This window comes from Staurois parvus, unplaced genomic scaffold (genome assembly GCF_062004578.1).
Source record: "Staurois parvus isolate SC_StPar_1 unplaced genomic scaffold, SC_StPar_1.0 ptg000025l, whole genome shotgun sequence".
Taxonomy (NCBI): Eukaryota; Metazoa; Chordata; class Amphibia; order Anura; family Ranidae; genus Staurois; species Staurois parvus.
This window is the reverse complement of record NW_028317821.1, coordinates 5,732,786-5,754,264: the sequence shown is the minus strand read 5'-3', so window position 1 is coordinate 5,754,264 and position 21,479 is coordinate 5,732,786. Positions and strand designations below refer to the sequence as shown.

Sequence of the window (21,479 nt, the reverse complement as noted above, 5' to 3'; positions counted from 1 at the left end):
GTTATAGTCACTATACATTTATATTTATATATATTTATTATTATTTTTTGTTGCAGCAGTAATGGTGGAGACAGAGAATGACACAATATATGAATATTAATTAATGTTTATAAATAACACTAAGTAAAGTATGCGCCGCTTGTGATCACTGGAGTAGGGGTGATACCATATTATTAATGTTTTATGTTTGGAAGGAAAGTGGCAGCAATATAATATAATAATCATCTGCACTAAGCTCGACATTCAAGGTGGTCACTTACAGAATAGTTATATGGACAACCTGGCCTCAGTGTGTCTTTACACCCAGAGCTTGCCCCAAATTCATGTACCTGTTTCCAAAACTTTCATAAATCTGACATCCACGTTGATACTTGTGTGGCAGCATGTCAGAATTCTTCAAGCAGCCCATAGATGATTCTGCTTTTTTCATTCAACCAACAGGTTGAGCGAAAAAAACTGACCTGATTCCCACATGCATACACTGGATGGGGGAATCCTCCCCTCTGAGCTATTTTGTTCTGACAGTGGGAAGACTTCCTCGTTGCTGGAATACACTGATCAGTGTATTCCTAATGTGTTGATCAATACGTCGATCAGCTGTAGGCTGCGACGCTGATCGAACGTCATTTATCTGACAGGCTTGGCTGTACAGAAGTTGACCAGTAGATGGATTCTGTACAACCACTGTCCTCATACATGGATTAAAATTCAACTGGTCCCTGCTGAGTCAGCCGAATTTCAATCCATGTATGGCCAGTTTAAGAGTGATATTCTCAGAGTATGTCTGGCATATCTATCCGATTCCATTAGTCTATATAGACCTAAAACAAACAAACATAAATGACAATGTTATGAATGTAAACCCACTCAAGTACAGGCAACATACAGTATATCCCCAATAAAGATTGTGTCCCTGGAGAAATTTAAAGACAGGGATCCCAGTTCTGAAAAAAATAAGGTCTGTATCTCACCTAATAAGTCACTAATAATAGTTAAAAAAGGTCAAATATAAACGTTCGTTATACATTTGGTGGCTCGTTGTTGTTCTTCATACATCTATCATTGTTCCGCAGAGATACAGAAATAGTAAATCCAATTTTTTTTGTAGCTTTAATGTTTTTTCAGCCCAGCATCACCTAATTGCTGAGATAAAGGATTTGGAAGGCAATGAACACGATGAGGTGACTATGGAGCAAACTGCCCAGTTTTCTCAGCACTCAGACAAAAAGAGGCTCCCATATAAAATCGCTAAACCACCTTTAACCATGGAATATTTTATAAGATTGGGCAGACCAGAGACTGCTGTTCAAAAAGTCCAAAGAGAAACAGATCTGATGCAAGTAAGAAAGATAATGTATATTATTATTATTATTGTATGATAGACATTTGATAAGAACTACATAAAAAAGGAAGTTAAGCGACAACAGCCGCTGGAACACCAAAGGCAACCATAAACCTCACAAAATAAACATCAATGTAAACAGGTGCAGCGCTGTTATATAGAAGGATATTATGTAGAGTAACTATATAATTCAAGTATTCAAATATAAAAGTGCCAAATATATCTCAAAATAACGGCATAAATGTCTTTAATAAACTCAATAAAATACAATAAATATATAAATATATAAAGTGCAGAATAAATAAAACCACAATAAAGTGGTAATAGTGATAAGTCCAAAAAATGAACATGGGGATCATAGCAGATCACAGCCAAAGTGCTCAAATTCCTTATCCAGGAGTGACGGATGATGTGACTTAGTAATAAGTGAAAGGCGCACTCACCAGAAGCGCGCTAAAAACACGCATTTGAGATTAATACTGTCTCATCAGGTTTGTTCAGATCGTCTGCTCCAAAGTATGGCCAGGTTCCTGTTCCCTTCAGGGTCCCTTGATAGGTATCATTGCATCGGGTCACCTCTAAAATAGGCTCTGTGAATGATACCTGGAATGATACTTATCACTATTACCACTTTAATGTTGTTCTATTTATTCTGCACTTTATATATTTATATATTTATTGTATTTTATTGAGTTTATTCATGACATTTATGCCATTATTTTGAGATATATTTGGCACTTTCATATTTGGATACTTGAATAATATAGTTACTCTACATAATATCATTTTATATATCAGAGCTGCACCTGTTTACATTGATATTCGATAAGAACTGTATTGGTTGCTCATTGCAACCAGCTAGATGCTCATTTTAATTTTCTTGCTACTAGTATAAAAATGGGAGCTGCAGATGTTTTCCATTTTATTTAACTTGATCCCAATTGCTTTTTTTTGTGCAGAAATATAAAATAAAAAAAAGGGGTAGCTCTACGTTTGTGGGAAAAAAATAGCAAATATGAAAAAAGGAATAATATAGCATATACAATTGAGACGCAAGTCATACTGTAATTGAATGTTATTGAAAATGACCTATCCTTTTCACTCTACAGCGCTGTCATTTTCTGTAGTATGCAATGAAATTTGGCTACCTGGAGGCATTCTGTAAACAAATGCTTTACAGAACGCCCCCCCAAGAAATGTAATTTCCTGCTTGTATGATTGGCTCACTGATTTTCCCAAAAGTCTGATTCTAAGATACAAGTCAGATTTTTGGCATCCCCTGCAACAAAAATGTAATTTTTGGTGAGATACTCCCAAAAGGAAATCAGGTCTGTAGGGATGCAGACCCTGCCACTTTCCTTATTCGACTTCTGTAAGTGCAGCAGCAGATTGACAATCACTCCTATACAGATTCTCTCTGCACATAGACAGAGACTAACAAACAGCTATTTCTTCAGAATAACAAAAGGTAGTAATCTGCAACAAAGTTTGTTAAAATCCTTGCAATGTTCATAGATCACCCAGAAGGGAATGTTTTTTTTCTCAACAACAGTGGAGTTACTTTTTAACCATTTGCCCTCCAGAGGATTTTCCCCCTCTTCCTGCGATACTACGCTGAGTTACTTTAACTGACAATTGTGCGGTCATGCAAAGCTGCACCCAAATGAAATTTATGTCCTTTTTTCCCACAAATGGAGCTTTATTTCTGTGGTATTTGATCGCATCTGCAGTTTTTATTTTTTGCGCTATAAACAAAAAAAGACTGACAATTTTGAAAAAAAAAAACAATATTTTTTACTTTTTCCTATTAAACATGTCCAGTAAAAAAATGTTAATCAAATTTCGTCATAAATTTAGGCCAAAATGTATTCTGCTCCATGTCTTTGCTAAAAAAAAAATCCAAAAAATCTGTGTAAATTAATTGTTTTACATGAAAGTTATAGCATCTACAAATGGCGGTGTGTATATATACTGGAATTTAAAAAAAAAATGTTTTTATACTAGTAATGGCAGCGATCAGCAACTTATAACGGGACTGCAGGACTGCGGCGGGCATTCTGACACTGACTAACTGCCACTGACATCCCCAGTGACACTAATACAGTGATCTGTGCTAAAAAAAAGCACTGGCATTGTACTAATGACACTGGGCAGGAAGGAGTTAACATCTGGGGCAATGAAAGGGTTAACTGTGCTGTGTGCTGTGTTAGCCCTGGTTCACATATATGTGGCCGTGCGGGCCGCGTTTTGCGCGGACACGAGAGCCCATTCAATTGAATGGACTCCTGTGCCCCGTGACACGCAGAGAACTGAAAACACAGCCCGCACGGTAACCTCGGTTCCCAGTACGGTTGCGGTTTCCAGTGCGGGAAAAAAAAACTAATGGCACCCGCACGCGGATCCTCATTCCTCTGTGCGGGTGGTGCAGCTGCATGGATTTTCGTGCGGATCCGCAGCAGCACCACCCGCACAGATGTGAACCTAGCCTTACTGTGTGTTGTGTGTGCTTTACTGTCTAAGCATGCTGTTTTGTATTGCTCTGCTATGCAGAGCAAAACAAAGCAGCATGCTGGAGCCGACAGGGGAGAAATCTGTATTGTTTACATACAGACCTCTCCCCTGTCAGTGTTATTCGGCGATCGCCGGGTGCCGGTGGGGAATCTCCAGCCGGAACCCAGTGATTGAGAGCCGTAACAATGTAGGGCGGCGCGCTCGTGCACGCCCCCTACCCTGAAATGCAAATCACGTGTATAAAAGTGATTTTGCACAGCCCTGCTGCCCTGTAGCAGTATTTGTGCTATAGGGCAGCGAGGACGCAGTTAACATTTAATTGGTTAGTATTGTATTACTTTTTGTGCTACAGCCCTATTTATTGATGCATAGTAGGTTTTATAAATCAAAATCCTTTGTGTTTTAAGGCACTGACTGCCTTATTTGATAAAACAGTTAAAAAAAATAATTAAAATGCAAAGTGCAGTAACCAATAGCATCTAGTGGATTTCTTTTAATTGAAGTCAGTTATAGATGAAATCTATTTAGTCACGGGTCATTGATCATCCTTCACACTCTCATTATTGAATTAGCCCGAAGGCACCATCAGTAAGAAATAGCATATTTTTGTTTCCTGACAACAAACAAGGCAGTTTAATTTAACATTCCCTATAAAATAAAAACATTTTTTTATTACTTTTTATTACTTTCTTTTAAAGATTAAAAATATACAGGGACTGGATTTAGAGAAGGTATATAAATTGTATCCCAAATCCAAGGACTACAGCACATTCACAAAGAATATACACTGTAAGTATTTTCATGACTTTTAAATGATTGCTAATAGTGAGCTGAGCTTTTCTGGTTTAGGAAGATGTGCAAAGTAAAGCCTGTACACAAGAATGCTTTATAATGGTACACTCATGTGTACCCAGCGGCGGACTGACAACTCATGGGTCCCCCGGGCAATAGGGGATCATGGGGCCCCTGTGTCCTTGCCCAAACTCAAAAAAGTCTATGAAAAAGGTACCAGGGGCATCTCATGGGGCCCCCTACTGACCCCGGGCCCTCAGGCAGTGCCCAAGTTTCCAAATGGTCAGTCCGCCCCTGTGTGTACCTGATCATTGTGGTGACCAGGATGTTAATAACAGTCATGGCCATAGTCTAGGATCTGAGCAAAGAACATACTGGTATCAAGCTGGTGATCATTGTCACTTTAAAGAGATCACCTTAACAAAAGGGTCTTGCCTAGTAGCACTCCCTTTTCATAAATATTGTAAATATTTGTAATACCTTCTGTTCCTATAGAGTTGGATTTTCTGCTACACACCTAAGTTTCTTCTTTTATTATTTTTAACCGCAAGTATTTTTGGTGTTGAATTAAAGTACAGTTAACATATGTGAATCATAAATACTCCCGAAACACATACAACAAATAATTATTGGAATGTCCGCATCAAGTTGAAAAAATTTCAGCTGATCACGTGGTGGAGAACCCATATTTAGCTTTGAACAAAGATCACTTTTTTCTTTTTTTCTCACAAGATTGGTGTTTGAGGACTTTTTACAACTTGATGTGGACATTCTAATATTTATTTTTTTGTATGTGTTATATTGTGGGAGTATTTATGATTCACACATGTCAACAGTTTGTATAAGAATTTAAAGGGATAGCGCCTAATTTTCACTATTTGCACAGATTATAGGTGTAGTTCAAAAGGAGCAGCAGCCTTGTTTTTTTTATCATTTATTTTCTTGTTTTTTATTTGTTTTTTGTTTTTTTTTGCACATTATTGGATGCCGCTTTGTTGTTGATATTCTAAAGTACAGTTAAATTAGAAACTTGCTGAAAACAACTGAAAAAGTAAATTGGCTGGAACAGATCTATTCACAAAAGTATTAATTATTATTATTATTATACAGTATTTATATAGCACCAACGGTTTGCTCAGCGCTGTACATTATAATGGGAGACAGTACATGAGACAGTACAGTAACAATACAATACATGAGGGGTTTGAGGGCCCTGCTCCTTGGAGCTTACAATCTAGGAGGGAGGGGAGAGTGGTACAGGAGGAAATAGCTGTGGGGGATGGAGTGGTGGGAAGAGCGGAGGAGATCAGCAATTAGGTGAGGGTGGGGTAGGCTTCTCTGAAGAGATGGGTTTTCAGGGTGCGCCTAAAGGTGAGGAGGGTAGGTGACAGTCTGATGGATTGGGGTAGTGAGTTCCAGAGGATGGGGGAAGCCCTGGAAAAGTCCTGGAGACGGGCATGGGAGGAGGAGACCAGGGAACTGGAGAGTAATAGCATCTTGCCAGTATTATATCTGTCCTTGCTTTGTCAAAATTATAGGATGGACCAGTTGTGCTGGTAGATGAGCTTGGCTTGTTATAGGGATTGATTTACTAAATTTGGAGAGTGCAATATCTGGTGCAACTGTAGCCAATCAGCTTCTAACTTCAGCTTTGACAATAAAAACTAGAAGCTGATTGGTTTGTCTGCAGAGCTGCACCAGACTTTGCAATCTCCAGTTTTAGTAAATCGATCCCATACTGTTGTAAAGAACAGAGGCTGTCATCTAAGGCTGGCCATACACTCTACAATTTTCTGTTCAATTTCTGCCCAATTTCCTTTAGATTTACCTTCAACTATGTAGTGCAAGGGCCTGCCTAATTGGATACAACTGAAAGTGTTATTTAGGTTTGAGCTCATATTATATGGTTTTTGGTAAATCTAAAGTAAAATTCTCAAGAAAATTGTATAATGTATGGCCAGCCTAACACGTTACAAAGTATGTCTTACTATTTTCTGACAGGTGAAGCTGTGACAACCCCGTGTTCATTCAGACATGAGGAAGACCAGAAAACAGATGAAGAAAATGGTTATGCCAAGTGCACATTGATTAAGGTTGTTTTTCTACATAGAACCTATATGTATATATACTGTATATAGTGTATGTACAGGGCTGAAAACACTTTTAAGTCTTGCTTTGATATTTCTGATTTAATTCAGATCTCATTGACAGATGCATTTAACTTAAGTCAGCCATACATGGATCGAAATTCTGCCAGTTCAACAGGGACCGGCCAAGATTCTACCCATGTATGGGCAGGCTGATCGTACCTGTCAGATTTTTTACATTGTAGCCTGTCAGATATTTTATATTTTATTATTGCCAGTAGCTATAGCCACTAGCAGTAATTATTGTATTCTGTAGGCCAGAAAGGCTCCCTGTGCCCCCCCCCCCGCCAGAACACAATAGCTTTACATGAGGATTCCCCCATCCACACTAAATGTGTGGATGGGGGAATCATGCGATTTTCTTTCTTTCTTTCCACCTGTGATATAAGGGAAGAAAATTTAATCACCTATGGGCTGACTTGAAGCTGATCTACTGTACTATCAAGAAGATTTTGCATTCCCATAGACCAGTACAGCAATTGTTTTCATAGGTGCATTTTTGTGTAGATACATGTTATGGAGTATAGGTGGAGGAGAACCGACCCTTACATAGGGATAAAGAACACACACATCAGTTAAAGAGGCCATTACATGCAGGAGAGGACTGGACTGAGGGGTCTTTGTCCTTTGGACCAGTATCAATAATATATGTTGGACTGGTGGCCCTAAGTGGAGAATCTCCCCCATTCAGACCTCAGTCACTGTGGGAACTATGAAACGTGCTGTGCACATTTATTAAGGAAACTGAATGAGAAGGATTATTTGTGTGACAGCATGGAATTTAATGTAGCATTTTTTATACACTCTTTATTCAACCCCTTCATGCTAAATACCAGCAGCCCTTTAAGTGGGCTTTAATACTTTGCAAGTGACGAGGCTTCTTTGAGGCCTTTCACACGGGCGTTCCATATGTCTGCTCTTCATCTGTCCATTTACGGATGAAAAACAGACACTCATGTATTCTTATGAACTAGCAGATGTAAACAGATGATCATATGTTTACATCCAGGGGCGGACTGACCATTTGGAAACTCGGGCACTGCCCGAGGGCCCGGGGTCAGTAGGGGGCCCCATGAGATGCCCCTGGTACCTTTTTCATAGACTTTTTTGAGTTTGGGCAAGGACACAGGGGCCCCATGATCCCCTATTGCCCCATGAGTTGTTAGTCTGCCCCATTTACATCCCTTAATGTCCGCATTCGTTAACATCTGTTAACGATGGAAACAGATGTAAATGGATGTAAACGGACATACGGTCCGTATTTGCATCGGTAAAAGATGTAAAAAACTGATGTAAAAACAGACGAGATACTGACCAAAAAACTGCCATAAACTGATCCATTTTTTTTTTTTTAAAAAAAACACGTGAGTGCACTGATAAAAAATAATGGAACACCCGTGTGAAAGGACCCTTCATCATTTGATGGCTGTGATTAACTCTCACAGCAGCCACATGATCAGGAGCGTGTTTCGCTAGTTACCAATCAGAAGCTGAGACTGAGAGCTGTTGATGACAGCTCAGTCAGTGTGCTGGGAGCTCACAGTGAGCATGCTCTCAGCATGCAACGTCAGACAGCTTTAGATGTATATGCATGGTGTCCAAATGTACCCCTGTGCTCCTTCATCCAGAGTGGGGGCACTCTAAAGCAGGAGATGTGTTTTACTGGCCAGATCACCAGGTGAAAACAGAGAGAAAATGCCATGAAAGAAAAAGAATGCAGCCACCACAGCTACTGATAGGTGAGCTGCAATATATAACATTTTGGGTTTAATAATGCATTAATGAAAACTCCTTAAGGCTCCATGCACACTGTGCTTAAAAAAAACGCCATTCTGATACAGAGCATTTTTGTACACAGTTTAGCTGAGTTTAGTAGAGTTTACCATTTTTTTCTGCCAAAAAGCTCCAATCATAAACACAAACCAGAAGGGTTTTTTCCTGCCTCTAATTGTCCTAATGTGCATGGACACATAGGGTAACTCTGAGCTGCTTCTACAGGCAAAATATAAGGGCTCATGTACACTGCAGCTGCTAAATGGACGTTCAGGAGCTGTTCAGCATTTTTTTTCAGCAGCCCCTGAACTCTCCTTTATGTTTTCCTATGTGTCTGTGTACACATAGTCATTTACAGTCGTTTACAGGCAGTTGCGTTTACAGTCATTTTCTTGAACGCACCAAAATTGCGTTTCAGAGTAGATTTTACCAACATTTCAAATGCCAAAATGCTTGTAAATGCATGTAAAATTTGTAAACACGGTTAACCACATTTACAAGCGTTTGCGTTTAGACGCGTTTTTTGACAGGTCCACATCCAGATGCTGTCCAGAACCATTTTCCTTCATCACAAATGCATGCAAAGTGTTTTCCATGTATTCAAATGGACCTAATACACCAGCACAGTCACTTGCAGGTTTCACGTGAAGGAAAAAAATGGTAGAACGTGCTGCATTATGCTCCATAGAGATCCATAGTGAATACAACCAGAAAAGACAGGTCATCTCAACACATACTGCTCTCTCTGCTTCTGCTCTCTCTATTTCTTTCAAAATGTCTGAAATAGTTAATTATTTACTATTTTTCAGTGCATTCTGGGCATTTGGGAAGGTTTCCTCAGGATATCTTTTAAAAACGCTTTTAAACGCAAACGCGCATAAACGTGGCTAAACGTGCATAAATGCGGTATGCAAACACAGCTAAACTGACATTTTTTAAACACCTCCCATCCAGCTGTTGTATATAAACGGCCGGACGATGGCAGTGCAGGGTCGGGTGGCTGTTTATAAACGGCCTCCTCGCCCCCTGCTTGTGCGCGCTCCCTGGGAGCGTGCAGCACTGTGATCCAATGCCCGCTGTGTCCTCCGGACACAGTGGAACACCAATCGTCGTACGGGACCTCTGTGCGAGGTCCCAATCATGTGATCACTGATTGGCCAATCAGTGATCACATGCAGAGTAGTAAGCAAGATGTCACTTCTGACATCATTACTTACTACGTGTGAAATCTGTGAATGATCACAGAGGTCACATGGTACAAGGCTATTCACAACAGCCTTGTACCATGTGACAAGCTGTAACCAATCACAGCTCACGCAGTAGTTCTCAATGGCTGCGAGAAAAGGAGAAATGATTGCTTTTACAGCCTTTATGGGTGTAATCAAAAAAGCAATCAGTGTAAAAAAAAATCTTCATCACCCCCCACAAAGCAAAAAAAATAAAAATCCCAGTGGTGAATAAATACCACCAAAATAAAGCTTTATCTGTCTCAAAAAATACTAAAAATTCATATGGGTACAGTGTTGCATCACCCGCAATTGTCATTCAAAGTGTGATAGCACTGAAAGCTGAATATTGGCCTGGACAGGAAGGGGGTGAAAGTGTCCGGACTTGAAGTGGTTAACCTACATTTTCTAGCAGTCAGTTTTCAGTGGTCAGAAGAGTTTTCCAAACTCCCTGAGTACATGAGCCCTCCTGTAGAATCAGTGATTTTTAAGCCAGTGTGCATGGAGCCTAAAAAGAAATATGCAGATTTGTTATGATACCATGTTTTACAATATCTACTGAAGGGCTATCAGTAACACCTATGTTAAATGTTGGATCATTGTAGAAAAGTGTGTCTTGCCCCAATCTGAGGATTGGCGATCTGCTGGCTGATGAACTGAGGATAATATTTAAAAAATATCCATCCGAGTGCCCAGACATTCTAACTATATCACAGACAGAAGTAGAAGGAAATCCTGTATCATATGATCTCAGAAGGTATTTAACCTCTTTTTTATGTTCATTCTATACCAATATAATAAAACAATATTTTAGTAAAGGTGAGTGATATTGAGAGAAATAAATTTTCTTAATGTTTGTGTACATTTTCCTAAAAGGCTTAACTTTGGATTTTATAGGGAAGCATTAGGACATCTGTCAGGTTTTTATTTCTCTCATAGTCCCCAGAAATCAGCCTCTCTACTGGTCCTGGTAACAACTCTCAACAGGACAGAAAGTGATGGGAAATCTAAGATTTTGAGTTGTCTCCAGAACAGAACAGAAACAAAGTGGAATGCATGTCAGCACGGAGGAACTGGATAGTGCAAATCACCAGCCATCAACATTTTAGGCACCTTCTTACACACACGTTCTGGTAACAACTGTCAAAGAGGGAATTTACATCATTTTGGAAAGATTCCCTCTCACCTTGTGTGTTCAGGACAGAAAGTGAAAGCAAATCTTCCCAATGGGACACATATTTTAACCATACCATACTCTATCCAAAATGAAAAACAGAGTTTGGTTCTAGATATATGTTAATGTATAGTTCAGCATTAGCTAGAACACATCTGACTTGTACTGAAAGAATATGAGGCTACTATTGCTGACTTCTTCTTTTGAAAATGTTTTTTGCCTGGCTGTCATGCTGATCCATTGGCTTCAATACTTACTGACCTGGGACAGGTATACTGTTTAGAAGTCCTGGAAATGTCACATTTTGTTGCTAACTGAACATGATCCGAACTGGAACTTTCCGTTAAACAGGTCTTGTTATCTTTTAGGTTAATAGGAGATGCCAAATTGCAAAGCTCAAATTGTGTAGAGAGACAGCATTCTGATGAGGAGATTCCTCCATTAATAAGTGCCATAGGTCCTGGATACAAGAATCCAGCTAAACGTCAGAAAATGGAAGCTTTGTTACAGGTATGTTTTTTATTTGAAACATAAAAATGTACAGCACTATGTCAAACATCCGTTATTAAACTTATATTACAACTTGTTGCATGACAAGTCATGATATACTCCAACAGTGTAAAGTTACTTACAGTCAAAAGTATTGTTCTGGTCATAATATAATATCTCCAAGGGCAACTCTTAGCTCAACACCTTGACCCTTATATACCAGCAATAGAAATGTACCAGGACAAGGGATGTCTATCTTGGACCAATTCAAGAGTTGCTAGGCTGGGTGTCAAGCCATTGTCCCCATAACTTTCCAAACTTAGTATAGGCTCTCTTGTGTTATTATTATTACAGGTACTCATATAGGGCTGACAATTTACGCAGCACTTTACATATATATTCACATCAGTCCCTAACCCTCAAGGGGTGTACAATATAATGTTCCTAACTCACATTCATACATACACATCCTAAGGCCAATTTAGAAAGGAACCAATTAACCTACTAGCATGTTTTTGGAGTGTGGGAGGTAACCGGAGTACCCGGAGGAAACTCACCCAGGCACGGGGAGAACATGCAAACTCCAGACAGGGATTGCTGTGGTTGGGATACAAACTGATGACCCAAGTGCTAACCCTTTAGCCACTGTGCTGCCCTATGTCTCCAATAAAATATACGTATTCATTTGATCAATCCATTGTTGGTTGGTAGGTGGAAGAGAATATTTCCAGGACACCAAGAACACAAACCACAAGGGTTTTGGGAACAGGAATATGAAAAGTGGACTCTAATTGAGAGGTGACTGACACTCCAAAGCATATGCAATAAGTCCCCATGGTCTCTTAAACATCTATGACAAATGGCATTTGGGGAATGCACCCTTTTAAAGAATGTAGTGGGGGGTCAAGTGAGTACTTATTTGCAGTATACCTAGGATAATATCTATATGAGGTTAAGTGAAACCGAAGGCATATTATCAAGAGCAGTTAACCTATGATCTGCATCCAAGGTACCCGTGTGAACAGCCCAATGCTCTCTAGCTTTTGTTGGGTATCATATGAGATGTCCAGGCAACAACATACAGTATCAAGTGGAGATATAATGTTCTAAAATCTGTTATCCCCTTGTGACCAGGCATTCATTATGTCTCAGTTTTAAGAATCAGTAAAACTATGATTGTTTATTTTTTTGATTCTCAAACTATAATTGAAAAAGCAATACATTCCCTTTAAATAATTGTGTACTTCTCTAATCTAGAGTTTAAATAAGAAATCAGAACAGCCTAAAGAAATAGAAAAGACAAAGACAAGTTCCCATCCACAGACCTTCACTGTTGATGTCCAGGTCCCCAACAGACCATTAGTAAGGAGAGCTGATATCCAGGCCTCTGACAGAGTATTTACACACCTAACTGAAATTCAGAAATACCCACCAATATACAATGACTTTGCATCAGAGGTATGTATTACACTCTTTCCACATACATACTGTATATGATACAATTGCAGGTTAATCATCTTTTATTTGGACTGGAACTCATAAAAAATGACAGAAGCTGTGTTTTGCAAGTTACAGTGGTTTCTGTAATACCTTTTTTTCTGGTTCTCTTGACTTGGAATTATTTCTTTATGTGGTCTATGCCCTACCAGTTTAGGCTATATATTTACATCTCCCATGTAAATACTGTATATAGCCTAACTGAACTGGAATCTTTATGCCTTCGGAATACCTTCCAATCCAACCCCATCAGTATCTGTAACATGCAACTGTTAGCGCTTTTATCTATATATTTTAATTAATCCCAAAATGTTTGCATTGTGATTCTGACCTCAAATGTTAATATGTAGGTAATGATGGAAATGACATATAAAGAAATTGTATTATCCACAGCACAGTTTAAAACAGATTTTCATATGCAGGTGTGTATATGTATGCATTAAAAAATGTTATAAATAGCATACAAAAGTGTGTACAAATAGAACTTCAGCGCAACAAACAATTCCCCAATCTCCTGTGTATACCAGTGCTGCTGACACTTACATGTGTTTCTACATACAAATAGGTATATCATATATTAGTGCCGCGCATATATCTCCATATCCTTATATGTATGAAAACATCCAGACCATGTGATTATTAAACATTAGTGAATACAATAAATACAACTTATAAGTCCTTGATGTGTGATTTTATCCATGCCTCTATGATTTATTCCCAAACAGGTGCTCTTTATTGCTTATATCCATATGTATTCTTAAAGGTGCTCCTCCACCAGAGACATACATATCTCACCTCCTTATATGACCCAGCTTGCATAGGTCAAATACTGCCTTTCCCTTTTAACCTGGGTAGGTATACTGTATGAATGACTCCACTTTCCTCCTCACTCTGGTGCAAACGGTCCCGTCTCCTCTTTATCCCACATATCCTCCGCATGTGTAAACAGAAACGCTTAAATACTCCCCTCCTCATCTCAGCATAAATACCCCACCCACAAATACCCAGGAGTTGTGCTGGGAGGCAGGATTTGGGGGGTGGTAGAAGATTTATGCTGGGAAGGGGGATTTGGGGGGGGGGGGATTTGTACTGGAATGGGGGGCTGTGCTGGAAGGGAGGAATTGGTGAGTGGAAGAGGATTTATTCTGAGTGGGGTATTGGGGGGAAAGAGGGTTTGTGCTGGTAAACAAAGTGGATTTATTTTGAGATGGGTATTGGGGGGAAGAAAGGTTTGTGCTGGTAGGGGAAGAGGATTTGTATTAGGAGGGGGAAATGTGTGTGTGTGGGGGGGGGATAAATTCTGGGAGTGGGAAGAATGGGGGATTGTGCTAGGACTGGAGATTTTGCGGATGGTGGAGGAGGATTTGTGCTGAGGAAGGTAAAGAAGATTTGTTATGGTGGGAATTGTTCTGGGAGGGGAGAAATTCTTTTTTATGGTAGGGGGGTGGATGAGCATAAAGATTAGCGCTAGATTTTTTTTTTTGTCAGGACAGGCAGTGGGGATTTTTGATGAAAGGGTAAACTGGGTGAGAGTATTGCTTGCAGGGTAAATTCTGCACTCTTCTTACTCCTACATGGTGTGTTACACCCCTAACTGCTGGGCCCATGACTCCTACTATGCATTACACCAGGGCTGTCAAACTGGCAGCCCCCCAGCTGTTGTGAAACTACAAGTCCCATCATAGCTTTAGGAGTCGTGCTTGTAACTGTCAATCTTGCAATGCCTCATGGTACTTGTAGTTTGGCAACAGCTGGAGGGCCGCCAGTTTGACACCCGTGCATTACACACTCCTGTCCCCTGCATCTCCATACATTTAATATTTCTGACCCTTGCATTCCGTGCATAACACTCACAATTTGGCCACACCCACCGTTACACGCCGCATTACTACTCTTGTTGGGGCACCCAAAGATGTCCCAAGTCTTATAGCGTATACTGTATGCTGTGCACTGCTAAAGTGTTTGGGTTTGACTTGAAGAAAAGGTGGCAACCAGGGGCGGACTGACCATTTTGGAACTCGGCACCGCCCGAGGGCCCGGGGTCAGTAGGGGGCCCCATGAGATGCCCCTGGTACCTTTCATAGGCTTTTTTGGGTGTGGTTTGAGTGTGGGCGAGGACACAGGGGCCCCATGATCCCCTATTGCCCGGGGGCCCCATGAGTTGTCAGTCCACCCCTGGTGGCAACCCTAGCTTTAGCTAAGAGCCTTTGTAGAAGTGCCTACTATATACAGTATGTCAAACAAGGCAGAAATCCAGATGTTAGAACCCCAAGAGAATGCTGTCTTTTGTGACCACATTAGTTGCCCATACCTAAAGCAGGCTTTTAAAAAGGTCAGAAACACCAGTTCAGTTTATACACCGTACACCAGAAATACCATGAACATACCTGCAGATGGCAGTCATTTATCATAGAAAAGTCTAGTAAACCTTGCATCATTAAAGAACAGTATGTCCTGAATAATACAACAAATGGCATTACCGATGACATCTATAAGCATTACTTTGGGTTAAGCAATGCAGAAATCTGTCATAAAAAAACACAATTTTTTTTTTAGCTCAGCATATGACTTTCTTATTAAAGGTATCATAGAAAATGCAGTAAATATCAGTCAAAGTGCTGGCTTGGTTAATACAAGCTCATTTGGTTTGCAGCAATCTTCACTTTAGTGAACTAGCCTGGGGGTAATGTACTGCTCCTGTCTCTGGAGGACTGCAGAAACTGCTAGAGATAGTGTGTATCTCTGGGTGGCAGAATGTAATGTAGCAGATTTTATAGGAATATTAGTCATGCAGAACCTGGTTAATGATCATAAAAGTCATACAAGGTCAAATGGTCTTTTTTTTATAGGATAGTTTAATCGCAGCCATGAACCTTGTATGAGAATATGAGTTTGAACTTATTATTTGATCATTTAATTGCTTACAGTATACAGTATTGTAGCTAAACTTTATAAAAACTATACTTTAACTATACTTTATAAAACCTATACAGTTTTGTATTATAAAAGACAGTCCTTTGAAACAGACTGCGGGTTCATGTAGAATTAAAGGCAAAACTTTTTTTTTTCGTTTTAGATAGAATAACGGAGGTTTATAACCCCTGTTGATTATTTATTGCCATGTTTGTCCTATTGAAAAAATTCCCCTTCACCTCCTGTCCCATTGTCCCAGAGAGTTAAAACTCCCTCCAAAGTGAGAGAACCCTGGGGTGTCATCATGATCACCAGAACTAGTGTCTCCACTGGAAGATTTCCCCTGTATTACTGTTCTGGGGAAAACCCAAAATTTAGGATTTTCTATCACTTTCGCTATCAGTGATAACGGTAAATAGGACAAGTAGAGAGGGTGAATCATTAAAATAATGGTCAGGTGTTCTGATTTTTCTCCACCCTATCCAAACCTTTAAAACAAAATTGCCGTTAGTTATACTTTAAAATTTGAGTGTAAGTACCTAGTGCTCTTATTAAAAGAGAAATGTAGGATTTTAATCAACAACAACAAACAATCACCTAGGTATGGACTGATGCTGCATCTGTCCCCTGCTGCCTCTAAGGTCCTTTTCACACCTGAGCTCAAAAATGCTTGAGGAGCAACAATCAATTATTATCAATGGAGGTTCACATCTCCACTGCAAGTCGCCTAAAGCCAAACACCTAAAGCTCAAACACATTTTGCCTTTTTTTATAACTCAATTTGGGCAGATTTGCACATTTATTATTATTATTATTATTATTATTATTAATAATAATAACAACAAAATTATTATTTTCTTTATTTTGTGTTAGGGTGTTTATTTTTTTATTGGTTGATTGATTGATTTAAAAAACATTTTTAACGGTTAGGGGGTTAAGGTTAGGGGTTAATTATTAGTTATTTATTATTACATAGTATTCATTTATTGTATTTATCATCTATTTAAGATTATTTTTGCTTATTTGTGTATTTATTTTACATTGATTTATTCATATATAATTACTATTATTATTATTATTATTATTATTATTATTATTAATACCCCAACCCTAACAAAAAAAAAAAAAAAAGAATGAATAAATAAAATATTAACACCTAACACAAACCCTAACTCCTAATGCTAACCTTAACCCCAACCTCTAACCCTAAGCCTTACCAAACCTTAACTCTAACCCCTTATCTTAACTAAAAAATAATAATAATAATAATAATAATAATAATAATAATAATAATAATAAAAAATGAATAATAATAAAAAAAAGAAATAAAAGCTGATGGGAAAGCTAAAAAAGCTAAAAAAACCTAGCAACAAACGATGCAACAGATAATATTTTTCTCTTTTGGTGAATAAAAAAAAGGCAAAGCTCCAAAATGCTTTAAAAACCGCTGTATACAAGCACGCAAAATCACCCAAAAATCGTTCAAAACTGTGCAGAAACTGCTCAAATTTGCTATGCTCAAGAGTGAATGCAGTCTTAGACTGATCAAAGAGCCCTGATTGCTGAGTTCTCGCTTTTCAGTGAGCAGAGAGCCAGTGACTGCTAGTCACTGGCCCTCTGCTCTGCCCCCTCTACTGCTCACTGGAGTGCTGAACTGTGGACGGGGTGATAGCAGCATGCTGAGAGGCTGATCCAGTTGCTGGTCCAAGCATCTGGGTGGATCCCAACATCAAAATCAGGATCTCTCCAGAGTCTGGATAGGCTCTATGACGTCAGCCATTCAGCCGCTGTTAGGATCCCTCCAGAGTCTGGATCAGCTCTGTTACATCAGCAGGAGTGCAGAACTGAGTGCACTACTGTGATCCATAGGAGAATTAGGGCCAAGCGAGCTCTCCTTTAATGGTGTCCTTTACCCTATAGACTTTTACTGTTTTACCAAACCCAGTTGTCCATGTAAGTGACAGCCCCAGGGAAAAGTAATAAATAAAAAGTAATAGCACACGTTCCCTGTGCTAGCTGTCAGTTTTCAAAAATAGTGTTGGCTGTGCGGGGCTCCGCCCACATGGCTGCGTCGTTCGTTCACAGTGTTCTGTGAATGAATAGACTGCAAGTCAGCTTGTAGTCCTCAAAAGACTACCATGACTTCCTGTCAGCAAGTATCGACTTGCCCATACGTGTGCAGGAGACCTGCATGGCATCAGCAATCTACTACAGCAATGCTTTATGCTGGCCATATGTGGGTTGAAATTCGACTGATTTTTCATCCGAAAATCGAAGCTAAAAATAATCGGACGATTTTCGCTCTGTTAGTGGGTCAATGGCACTGGACGATTTTCATGGTTCCTCCCCTTTTCGATGATCGGGCATGTTGGAAAATTCATGAAAAATAGACCGATGACCGTGGCATCAGCAATCTACTACAGCAATGCTTTATGCCGGCCATACATGGGTTGAAATTCGACCGATTTTTTTGTATGAAAATCAGACCTAAGAATAATCAGCCGATTTTCGCTCTGTTAGTGGGTCAATGGCACTGGACGATTTTCATGGTTCCTCCCCTTTTCGATGATCGGGCATGTTGGAAAATTCATGAAAAACGACCGATTTTCGACTCAATGATGGTCAAATCGTACAATCATTTTTCCGAAAAGAATATGCGCATGAGCCATGACCTGGAAGGAACAGAAGTTTTGCCTGTTATATGGGGAGAACTTTATGACTTGGTCGGCCAATTATTAAAATCATTGATGGTACCATTGGAATACCGAGTGAACGTTTTCAATTTTCTGACAAAAAATCGTTTGGGATTCAACCCATGTATGGCCTGCATTACAGTCTCCTAACACAAAAAAATTATAAATGCACATTTTTTTACCTGCAAAAAAATGTGCATTTATTATTTTTTGTGGAAAGGTACATTTATCGTTTAAACCTAATGCAGTTTAATCCAGCAGTAATGTGTCCTATCCCTTCATCCAGGTAATGCTCTTACTGCAGTATGGTGATTCAGTTGGGAAAAAGTATTGGCATCGCTATAAGTTAATATGGAGATGAACACAGAAAACTGAGCATTCCCTTTGTCTGCCTTCCAGGCATTGATAGGTAGAATACATGACATGATCAGAACATCAGATGTGCATGTTAGAAGAATAGAGGATTGTTAAGGGATGTGTATGTTTATATCTGAATGTATTGCTAGCTCAATCATATCAAATCACATCAAATAAATCCAACATTTTGACATCTGCCTCTGTGAAACCAACTTTGGTTCCAGATTGAATCAGCTACTGTGAAGAAGCTGGATAGAAACTTGTATGTCGGGCAGGAGCTAGAGGAAGTATATACCGAACTTGTTAAGAACCTTTCCACAAACCACCTGAGGTTTGATCAGGTATGCCTTCCTTTTTCTTCTCTTATCTGTTGTAAGCCAAGTAAAATAGATTTGTCTATATTAGCAGCCTGGTACCAGCCCAATGTAAGTACTATAAAAATCTTGTAACAAAATTGATTTAAAGTATATCTGAACCGTCACCTTGTTAAGCAACCTGTTCAGCTTGAAACAGAAATGAAAGGCAATCTATGTGTATACATATAAAAAAAACACTATAAATACCCTTTTTCCCCTTTTTTATAAGTGATCACATAACCTCTATTCACAGCTGCATAAGGCGCTCAGAGAGATGAGGGAGGAGAAACAGATGATACTAGTCGTCTTGGTGAATGGCTGTGGGGGGAATCAGGGGGGAGGGGCGTGTCAGCACAAGACTGATCATTGAAGAACAGACTGAGTTCCCAGAGCAACCAGAAAATTGACCACACTGCGCTCTCATGCCTAGTGTGGTCAGTTTTAATAGGAAAGCAAAGAGACTGGCAGGAACACCAGGGATTTCACTCAAAGGAAGCAATGGTACATGGTACAGCAGACACATATCAGGAATATAACATGACCCGAGCATTGTTTTTTTTATTCAAAAAAAGTGCAGTTAAGCTTTAAATGCCAACTACAAGGCTTCCCTGATTTCATTATTGCTTTGTATAAACATTTCAACAGTGGAGACAATCACTGAATTTATTTAGTTATGTTATGTTATATTACTGTGACTGGTACAGTGGTTGGACATTATGAGAGGTATAATGTGTATAGAACATCTTACAGCAATACATTGGGATGCTTTTGATCTTTTTCAAAACATTTGGGAATCATGGAATTGGGAACTCCCAACACTTTAAAGATTACATTTTCATTTCCTAATTTTCTAAGCTGCCAGCAAGATCCCATGTTACAGTTCTTCGTATGCTGTACACAGCTACAATTTAATTAATGTTTCTATATGTACAGTCATAAAGCATATTTGCGTCTGTTGGCCACCAAAGCTGCTCAGCTAGATGCTAGGACACAGATGGGTTCTACCATCAGCATCCTAGCAATGGAGGACACCAATCCTGCCACCAAATAGGCAGTCAGTTCTCTATCAGGTCAGCTCTTACAGCTGATAGGAAGAGCCATTCTGGCCTGTATATAATTTGATTGGCTGGACCAATTAAATTCTGCATAGATAGAAATAGCTCATCCCACCATATAGGGGAAGAGCCATTCTGGCCTGTATATAATTTGATTGGCTGCACCAATTAAATTCTGCATAGATAGAAATAGCTCATCCCACCATATAGGGGAAGAGCCATTCTGGCCTGTATATAATTTGATTGGCTGGACCAATTAAATTCTTCATAGATAGAAATAGCTCATCCCACAAGCCAACAGAGCAGACCTGATGGTATATGATGGGATGGGATGTAACATATTCTTTAACTTTATAAGAGGGTATTACATAATCTTTATTTGCCCATCTTTTCTAAAGAAGAAAGAAAAGCTGCAGTCACAGTTTTAGGCAAATTGAATTTATTAGGAGCGCAATGAATTTTCACAGAATAAAGTACACTTAGTACAACTTGTACAAGATATATACAGCAGATGCAAATAGGAATAAATTCAGTAAATGAAGAAGTAATAATATGGCAAACAGGCGAACATTGGTATAAAGATATCAAATTAGAATAATGTGCCGGAGAAGCAGAAAAAGCCTGTCATAAGTGCACTTGAGTTTAAGGGCTCATTCACTGGGATGTCGAAAACTCTGGATTCAGAGGCATACAGCTTATAGTTTTGTAAGCATCCGAATTCAGCTCTAATTAAGTTTATGGACCCAGACACATAGTTGTGTCTGGTAGCATCAATTTGCTCTATGCCTCAGTGTCAATCAGTGTAGAAAAAAAGTAAGACACAAGGGCCATATATTACGCCATAATTAACAATGTATGCATGTAAATGTTTGTGCAGCATTTACATCTGTAACGTCATACCCTATGGACCGCTCCCCCTGCTCAGGGCTGATATATAAATGATCAATATTGTGCCACTGATTATACACTTTTGATTTGACATGTTGCTCATTCATTCATTGGCTATGGAAGTGGAGGGGCTAGTGGCTATCTAGCTTGTAGTTGACCCTATCAGGTCCACTCTGATATACAGTGGACAGGCTGTGGGGGGTATTATGTCGGTGATGAGTAGGTAGTACAATCTTATGATGGATGTGACTCTCGGGTCCCCGTCC

At 39.3% G+C, this 21,479-nt stretch overlaps 1 protein-coding gene across 2 annotated transcripts in view; it reads left to right on the top strand.

Moving 5' to 3' along the window:
* Positions 1–21,479, top strand: part of CCDC87 (coiled-coil domain containing 87) — a 71,238-nt gene that overhangs the window by 21,115 nt on the left and 28,644 nt on the right. For both annotated transcript variants that reach the window (XM_089694119.1, XM_089694128.1), the window contains exons 6-12: positions 1,109–1,340; positions 4,552–4,642; positions 6,647–6,738; positions 10,397–10,548; positions 11,334–11,475; positions 12,712–12,912; positions 19,139–19,255. In XM_089694119.1, the coding sequence (XP_089550245.1) occupies positions 1,109–1,340; positions 4,552–4,642; positions 6,647–6,738; positions 10,397–10,548; positions 11,334–11,475; positions 12,712–12,912; positions 19,139–19,255 (1,027 nt within the window). The remainder of the gene's footprint in view (positions 1–1,108; positions 1,341–4,551; positions 4,643–6,646; positions 6,739–10,396; positions 10,549–11,333; positions 11,476–12,711; positions 12,913–19,138; positions 19,256–21,479) is intronic.